This window comes from Sapajus apella, unplaced genomic scaffold (assembly GCF_009761245.1).
Source record: "Sapajus apella isolate SASKATOON/1434 unplaced genomic scaffold, GSC_monkey_1.0 scaffold52, whole genome shotgun sequence".
Classification (NCBI taxonomy): domain Eukaryota; kingdom Metazoa; phylum Chordata; class Mammalia; order Primates; family Cebidae; genus Sapajus; species Sapajus apella.
The window spans coordinates 14,050,216-14,059,571 of record NW_022436992.1 but is presented as its reverse complement, the minus strand read 5'-3'; the positions used below and the strand labels follow the sequence as shown (position 1 = coordinate 14,059,571).

Here is a 9,356-nt window from a genome sequence, read left to right as displayed (position 1 = left end):
TGGCCCTTTGGCCTGGCCCTGGCCATCAATGAGGGTCTTTGCTTGTGCTGGAATCAAAGGGACAGCTGCTTTTTGTTGGGCAGTGAGGTAGTGGGATCGTACTCTGTGCTCCCAAATGGAGACACTGCGTTTAGAAAGTAAAAACATGAGGCTGGAATAACAAGGCATAGATAAAGCCTACTGTGGGAATTCAGGAGCATTGTTGTCTGATCTTCCCATTTTTCATGAAAACCTTGACTACAATTTTTTAAAAAACACTCTAAGGACTGAACAAAACCCATCTGCAGGCTATATAGTCCAAATCTACTCCTAAAAAGACCCTAACCTTCTCTAGCTTTACAGATATGATTTACCAACTCTTTAAAAGCAGATAGTGTCCTTAATTTACAAACTCTCCAGAACCTAAGAAATGAGAAAAAGTTCTGTAACTTATTCCATTTGTAGCATTTCCTTGATACCAAACCCACTCAAAGATTGTAGAGATGGGAATCTTCCTCCTCTTATTTCTACATCCTTCCTGGCATTCCTATGTTGGTCCACATGGATGGGAAATCTTTGTCCTTTCTGAGATGGTGATGTTGAAGGAAACTCTTCTACTTCTTTCTACCTCCAGGAGAGGAGAAGTAGCTCCTTGGCTTAGCAAGATGTGGATATTTGCTAAACTACCAGTTGGGTAGGGGCTAAGAGGGCAGATTCTACACTGAGGCTGTCTGGAGCAGCTTGGAGTTTGCCTTCCACTCAGCCTTACTCTCTTGGTTCTGCTGAAGAGTGATGGATTATTACAGTGGCTGGAGAATGTGAAATTAGAGTTAGTGGGCATAGTTTTGGCTCCAAAAGTCTAGATTGAGGTGAAGACTAGAAGGCACCTCTCACTTCCCTAACCCAGCCGTAACACTAATAAGGCTCTGCTATGATTTTGATTTTGCCATCAACATAGTTTCTAAATGTTTGAATGTGAATGGAGATTGAAAGGAGGCAAACCTTCAAAATTTAATGTCAGGTCCATGAGGATAGCCATATTTTCCCCTTTTCATTTACCACTATGTCCCCAGAACTTGGAACAGTGTAGGTGCTCAAAACATATTTGTTGAATACGTACAATTACTGATCTTGACACTTCTTTGTGATGAACCCAAGCTTTGTTGGTTGGGGCTCAAACTACATGGTGAGTTTGGAGAAGCCATTGCTAGTGGCTTTGGCCTTGGTCAGTTAGCTGTGGCTTTTATTATGGCCACACTGCTATTATAGGCATAGATAAAACTGACATTAGAGAACTAGAGCTTTAATCTGCAAAAATTTAACCTGCTAGATTGTGCAAGCAATAGAGGACATTAGTGTATGGTTTTTGATCTTTTGATGGTTGGTATTAGATATTGGAAGGTAATCAGGAATCTTCTACTTGTAAGTGACTCAAACTAATAAGGTAGTTAACTGATCAGTTCTTTTACTGCATATTTATCTACCTTCTTTCTTATTGATAACTCAAGTGTTGTTTTCTTGCCCCTAATTCACATTAGATCATCAACAACATTAAAATAAACTTGACCTAAGTGAGAGACAAAGATTCTCAGTTACAAGCTTACAGAGCCTTTTACATTTTCTCTTCTGAAGAATAAAGAAAACTGAAGTTGAGGGAAGGGTAGGGCAGATATGTATGCTGATGGAAATTGAAAAGAAAGGATGGGTGGAAGGGTGTAGGGATCTCTGAAATGGACTTGCATTCAGGTTTCTCAATGAAAGAGATTCAGGGGATAAACTGTCTTTGAGTGTCACAGGGGTAAACTCCCCCTCTACCACCCTTTGAAAACCCACCATTCAATAGTCCTGGGTCTGAGGACAGTCACCATGACTCTTGCTTAAGAAAGCAACAAAAGCATCAACATCTCTTTGAATATTAGAGTATCACACAGGTTGGAAAAAAAAGTCATAGTAACTAGTGCTTCAGAGACTGGAACAGGGGGAGTAACACTGCTCGTGCTCTTTCTCCTTTTACCGATATTGTATTTCGTGTGTGTGTGTGTGTGTGTGTGTGTGTGTGCGTGTTGGCCTTACTTTTTCCATGCTACAGATAGATAAGGAATTAGCCTACCTCCTTGCAAGGTTTAGGAAACCCACATTGTTTGGTAAGTGCCTTCTGATACTGATTGAACAGAAATCTGTTGTCTTGTGTGTTCTCCTGTGGTTCTTAGATTTAAGCAAAGAACATCATATCCCTCAATCCAGGAGAGCAAGTAAAATACCTGAGGGCATCTCTTGAGTCCTTCTGTGGTCTCTCCTCATCTTCTTTCTCTTTCACCCCCACAATGTTCTCACTCCTCTGTCAGAGGGCACAGGTGGTGTGATGTAAGGTGGGCTGGCTGCTGTCTATCTCTTGCTCATGCTCAGTGCCCCTAGGATAACTGGGAAGCTGATATTTATAAGCACAGCCCAGGATTACATTGTGTTTTTTATCACCATCTTCCTATAGATTCTTTTTCTACATTAAGCTGTTTACAGGACTCACATTCTTTGTAGCCCTTCTCAGAAAACCTGTGTACTGTGTATCCAAGTTCATTGTTGCAAGTCTCTCATGGCCACACTTGAGGCCATCTTGTGCTTAGTCTTGACCTTGTCAGAGAAAACATTTGCAATGGTGAACTTCCCTGGGCTCTTTCTCTTGTGCCCCTCTGCAGTTGTGGATATACATAAATACATGTGGGAAAAGGCTTGGACAAAGTGCAAACCCTCAGATTGTGCACTGAGCCCTGCAAGAGGGAGGCAGTGGATACTGGCTAGAAGCTCCTGGGAACACTGTTGGTTATGTTTCATTTCTGTAGCCATCTCCTCCCGAGTGGATGCCCTTGTATCATTACAGTCCCCTGGGGTCATATTGGCATATGGGAAAGAGGAGAAGGAATTGAGACAGGGAAGCTTCCAAGCAGCCTTTCTATGTTTTTCTTCTCCATATTCTTTGAGAAGCTTTGTAGTTCCTTGGACCCTTCTTGAAGTTGAGGGCTTCCCTGGCCATGATAATGCAAGATTCTCCCTGACACACTTTGGTATCAGTGGGAAGGTGCTAATACATGAAATGAAAATTAATTTGCTTCAACAACTTATTCTGAGAAACTGCTATGTAGGAGGGAAGATTTGGTATCTAAAGGAAGTGCATAAATGAAAGAGATACAATTCTGCCTCTGTGGACCTAGAATTTGGTTGAGGAGAAGAGAGTAAATTGGCCAAGATAAAGAGAAGAAGCTATAGCACAAAGCCTAAAAAAATAAATGTCCCATGAGAAGGCAAAAATGCTATGGACCTCACAGAAGATAAGATGTTGCCTTTGGTTGAGAAGATGAGGAGAGTCCCCTAAACAGTTGGAAGGGGTTTAGGATGTTAGTAAGAAATAGGCAGGTGAGATGCACAGCAATGAAAGTGTTTGAGATATGTGCAAAGTCATGAGCAGGGACAGAGAGGGAAGAAATCCAATGTGTTGGAGGTGGCTAGTAAAGAAGAGAAGTTGGTTAGAATCTGCCTTAGCCTAGGTTTATACCAGAAAGCAGAGCCTGAGACAACAATTTGCATGCAAGATGATGACAAGTGACCCTAGGGAACATAAGGAGGGGCTGGGGAAATGGAAGCAGGGAAATGAGGTAAGTCAGTTCAGGATGTGTTCTTGAACTTAGCCCTGCCATTGGTGATTATGTCTCAATACTGCTGGAATCCCCTGATGAATCATGAAGATTGGATGCATTTCAGAATTGTCCACCTGTAGAATGGATAAGAGAAATTTCCCCTCTCGCACTCTCATTCCCCATTGGTCAAGGGTTCCCATGGAGCAGCTCCCTCTCATGTCCAGGTTTATGCATGTGTGAATTCCAACTTAGGTTCCAGCAAGTTTCCTTCCCCAAGTTATCTTGGGAGCCCTGGAGCAGGAAGAGAGAAATGCTCAATGTTGCTGAGACAATACACTGCCGGGTTACACCTCCTCAAAGCTTGTTGCATGGCAATGACTGGAGGAAAAGTTCTGCTAACAGCATGTAAGGTGGGGTTCAAGGAGTATCCCAAACAGAATCATGGGCACTGAAGCAATAAGAGATAATACCAGAAGCATAGGTTTTGGGACAAATTATGCCTGGTTGAGAAATTTGAATTTAGCAGTAGATATCCATTGCAAGACCCAATACATCTACTTGTCATGTGCAAAAAAGGACAAGGTCTCTTGAGAGAAGGCAGCCTGTTATGCTCGTGTTCATGCTCAAGAAATTACAGTATATTTTTTGCAGTCTACATGGTCTTAGTGGATTTGCAGATTATATTACAAACTTTAATTAAAATAACCCTTACAAAATGGACAACTGGATTAAAAGTATCCCTACAAAGAAGCTGTAGATTGAATGTATGCTACCAAATTTCCAGAAAACATGAATAATAACAATATATCATAGCTGATGCGCCTCCTTCCAAATACTTTATAAAGTAAAAACAAAAAAACATTCCATTCTAGAAGTTGTCTGAAAGAACTGAAAACCAATATAAATGATTTTTTGAAATATGGATTGATTTACATTCACCATGGTTAACAATTGATCTTAACCAAAGTACGGTTGACCCTTGAACAACATGGGGGTAGCAGTACAGTCAAAAATTCATGTATAACTGTTGACTTCCTAATAACTGAACTAATAACCTCCTGTTGACTAGAAGCCTTGGCAATAACATAAACAGTCAATTAACACACATTTTGCATGTTATATGTACTATATACTGTATTTCTACAATAAAGTATGCTAAAGGAAAGAAAATGCTATTAACTTGTAAGGAAGAGAAAACATTTATTATTCATTAAGTGGAAGCAGATCATCATAACAGTCTTTATGCTCATCATCTTCACATTGACTGAGAGAAGAAAGAGGAGGGGTTCTTTTGCTATCTCAGGGGTGAAGAGGCAGAAGAGGTGGAGGAGTTAGAGGAGGAGGCAGGAGAAGCCGGGACATTTGGTGTAACTTTTATTGAAAAAAAAAGTCGTTTTTAAGTGGACCAGTGCAGTTCAAAATCATGTTGTTCAAAGGTTAAGTGTATACACTGTGTGTCAAATTATTAACTAAAGACATTAAGAATCCCTTATGATTATGAAGACATGCAAACTTTCACATTCATCTCATTCTTTAGCTTTGTCTTTGGGGTAGGTATTATAATGTTTATAATACACATGCAAAAAATTAATGCATCCTATTCTTTTACTGAAAAAATTGTATGAACAAAAATGTCACAGATCCACAACTTTCCACCATGGATTCACAGAAGGAATAGGAATGGATGGTTGTATCAAGCAGCATTTTGAGGTTTGATTAAACTGGGCGTGGTAGCTGAGTGGTTGGTGGGGTAAGATCAAGAAAGGATGGAAAGTGATTCTTAGTCATTATCCTGGGATAATGACATTCAAGTGAGGGTCTTGGTGCAGAAATGGATGTTTGGAGGAGGTGGTGGCTTTTGGAAGAATAAGGTAAGCTATGGATGGGTTGAACTGCTGGTGAACTCAGTTGCATGACGACCTGTTAAGATGACTCTGACAGCTTAATTCTCTAACCTGGAATCAGCCACCCACAGCTTAGGCTGAATTTAATTCACAGAATATAAGTAGAAGTTAGTGTTATTAGTTTTGTTCCTCTCCTGGGTTAGAATGATGGGCTGTCCTGATGTGGAGGAGGGGGCTATGAACCAGCCAGGGTAAGAGACTAACTGAAATAGAGAGGTGGAGCCTTCTTTATTGTGGAAAAAGAGAAAGGGCTTCTCTACTTTGTTCTCCATGTATAGGTCCATGATATTTTTCTCCTGGGGGTGGAAAAGAGGCTTGTTAGAGAGGAGGGTGGGAGGAGGAAGCTAAAGTAACTCAGCTCTGAGTGTACAACAGGAGAGTCACTGCTGCCCCCAAAGGAAGGGACAGAGGCTCGGGACACAGGCAGATGAAGCAGGGCATCAGGCAGTTAAAACAGGGAATTCACTGGGTTCCCATGGCCTAGCTCCACCCAGGATCCTCTGACACAAGGTGCTTCTGACTCTTTGAAGTATCATTGTCTTCTCTGGAATAGAGGGAGGTTTAAACCTCTTTTTGGTGCTTTTAGTATGCATTTATCTGCAGGTTAAGGCCAGTCTTGCTGTATTCTCAACCCCCAAATGGCCTCATGCATTACAACTTTCATCAATAGCAGAAGGACTAGCTTCATAACTACAATATTGCCTTGGTAAGATTTGTGTGTTTATGGTACACAGACTATAAACACGTAATCTGCAAAATTCACATTAACAATCTCTTTTTGTCTCCTCTGCTGTGCAGCAGCCTTTGCTTTAGTGAGAGCATCCTATCATCTTAGAGGGTTTCCAGAAGGTAGTTAATCAGAACTGAGAATGGAGAAACTACTGTTCTTTGGCTTTTCTGAAACATTCCTGTAAGTGTGTTTGCTATCTTTCAGAGGATCTATGCTCTGACATTAAAAAAAGTGTTATCTCCATTCCAAAGGCAGCATTTATAGATTTGGGGATAAGCCAAGTCAGAATTATTTTCTTACTTTGAATAATCCAGAATTGCAAGAATATTACTTTTATTCAGCAACATATTGAATGAAATCAAAAGTTCATTCGATGGTACTTCTCTCATTAGCTGCACAATGACTCACCTTAAGCTGCAAATTAGGCTTGCCCTGAATTTCTGCACAGAAGAGACAGAGCTCTTTTCCCTTGATTCCCAGGTAAACTACATTACCCTTTTTCTCATCACCAAATTCTGTGTCTCTACAGGCTATTAAATCAAGAGTGACTGGAAACACAAAGGAAAATGAAGGTGTTAGGCTCCAAGTAGCATGAAGTTTCAGTCTTTCTGGTCTGACACTTAGTTACTCCTCCCAGGCAGGGAATAGTGACAGGCTTCTCCCAGACAGGCTCTTTCTATTAGCTATGTGGCAGGCACCCTCCATCACCCTCCTCAAACCCATTTTGTTTTTCTTCCTTAATGTCAGAACCCCAGTTGTCACCAGAACACATTGCTTCCCAAAAATAAAGGTAAAATTTCCTACCACCCTTGCAGCAAAATGTGGTCATATGCTTAAGATGTAGCCCATGAGATAAATGTGGGGAGCTTATATCTCATGGGCTACCACGGGAGATGGGATGGGAGCTACACAGATAAAGTGAGAGGAAGCAGTGAGAATGTAATGGCAGTGGTCCAGGCAAGAGATGATGTTATCTTAGAAATCAGGCATGTTTTGCACACAGACCTAGCAGTCTTTGCTAATAGATTGGATGGAGAGTGAGGGAAAGGAGGAATCAAGGAAGCCTCCTGTATTTCTGGCTCAAGGAAATGAAGTGGATGGAAGTGCCACTAACAGAGATTATTAATGGTTTTGAGAAGACAGACGCATAGTTCCACTTAGGATACATGAATTTAGAGGTTTCTGAGAGAACCTCAAAAGGATGTGGATAAACTATTCAGAGGAGATAACGTGTTTGAAGTGTAAATGGCAGAGTGAATGAGCATAGGGGTGATTCATCAATCCAAAAAACCAGCTCATTACCCATTTACAGGGCTCATAAATGATTCCTGAGGAATGTCATCATTTGGAGATTTCAGAGATAAAGAAGATTCATAAAGGAAAATGCAAAAGAGGAGCCAGTGAACCTCATGAGAAGGAATGTTCTTATAGAAGGAGAAGATGTAGAGTATTCAAGAAGGAAAGAGTTCATTACACCAATGAGCTGAGGGCCAAATAGAATGGGGACCAAGAAGCATCTGAAGTATTTGAAGGTCATGGGTGAGATAGGAGGTTGGGGGAGTAGTCAGAGTAATCCAGACATTAGAATGTTTGGATGTAAGGATGACTAGGAGGTAAAGCAGATGCAAACTATCCAGCCAGCTCTCATGAAGTTTGGCTGTGATTGGCGTAAGAAAATGTGTTGATAGGAATAAAATGTGGGAATCAAGAAGGTTTTGGCAGTAAGATTGGCGATATTAGATTACAGCATGTCTGACGGCGATAGAAAGGGTCCAGTAAACAAAGGTGGAATTTGCAGGGAAGCAAGGAATTAAATCAAACATTGATGTTCCGGAGAAAGGGAAAGAAGCTGAGATGGACTGCCTTTTGATGGGAGGAAGGACTGTTTCCCCATTATTAGAAAAGAGGATGCCAACTTAGAAAGCTGTGTAGGTTTGGTGGTGGAAAGACGATGGAGTTTGAATCTCAGGACATAGGTAGCCAGGTTTGGAAACTGAAGGAGAGAAACTCCAAGGGGAAGGTCAGCTGTTGCTTGAATGGATAAGCCCATCTAATCTGAAGATATTTTCTTTAAGTAAGAGGAGCTGTCAACTCCTTGCACCGTCATTTATAGATATGAGATTTCCTTTGTCAAAATGAATCATAGTGCCATTTCTCACTTGACCTTCCTGTGGTCATTGGGCTGGTGCCTAGAAGTGGGCAAGGTCCAGGGCCAGCCTTGTGCAAGCTCAGCCTCATTCCTGGTGAAGCTGGCATCCCCTCAAGAAGCAACAGTGGGCTTGATTGTCACTCACCAGGCTTAACACTTCTGTTAAGAGGAGGTGCTATTAAAGAATTTCCACTCAGGACCCACATCATCTTTTGAGAATCATGAATAACATAGGATTTGGGTGCTACCTCCACTGCCAGATGACAAAAATGCACCTAATACATGTGAAGTTATCAACTTCAGGACTCCAGTTGCATCCTGGTGTTAATGGTTTTTGAGTTTCTGGAGAGAGTCTCATTGCTCTGAGAAGTACTGGCAATAAAGATAAATAGAGGGGAGATAGGGCAGGGGCCCGTTTGTGAATCACAGCATCTGAAAGGATCTATATGCAATCACAGTCCCAAGATTCACCTTTTTCTAGGGCTACTAGTGACTTGTCCTTTGCTGAATGATAAAATGTCTAGGTGGTAACAAAACCCCATAATATTTAAATTAGTTATCAGTATGTTGTTTTTTAAAAATCCTCTTATCAAAATAAACAAGGAATTCTAAATACAGATAACAACAAAAGAGCTAGATGCCCTGAGATTTTCGAAGGCTGTTTTATGAACTGAGTTTATTATTATTATTATTATACTTTAAGTTCTTGGGTACATGTGCAGATTGTGCAGGATTGTTACATAGGTATACACGTGCCACGGTGGTTTGCTACATCCACAGCCCTGTCACCTACATTAGGTATTTCTCCTAATGTTATCCCTCCCCAATCCCCCAACCCTTTGCTCCCTCTCCCCTAGCTCCCGCAATCCCCCCAACAGGCCCCAGTGTGTGTTGTTCCCCTCCCTGTGTCCATGTGTTCTCATTGCTCAACACCTGCTTATGAGTGAGAACATGTGGTGTTTGGT

General features: G+C 41.3%; 1 protein-coding gene across 1 annotated transcript; it reads right to left on the bottom strand.

Annotated features, from left to right (window-relative positions):
- Positions 1 to 5,595: 5,595 nt before the first annotated feature.
- Positions 5,596 to 8,630, bottom strand: IL36B (interleukin 36 beta). The gene is made up of 3 exons (XM_032243714.1): positions 8,537 to 8,630; positions 6,651 to 6,790; positions 5,596 to 5,808 (listed from the first exon to the last, which is right to left on the bottom strand). The coding sequence occupies exons 1-3, from the start codon at positions 8,598 to 8,600 to the stop codon at positions 5,596 to 5,598; spliced, it is 417 nt and encodes a 138-aa protein (XP_032099605.1). The 5' UTR covers positions 8,601 to 8,630.
- Positions 8,631 to 9,356: the final 726 nt, after the last annotated feature.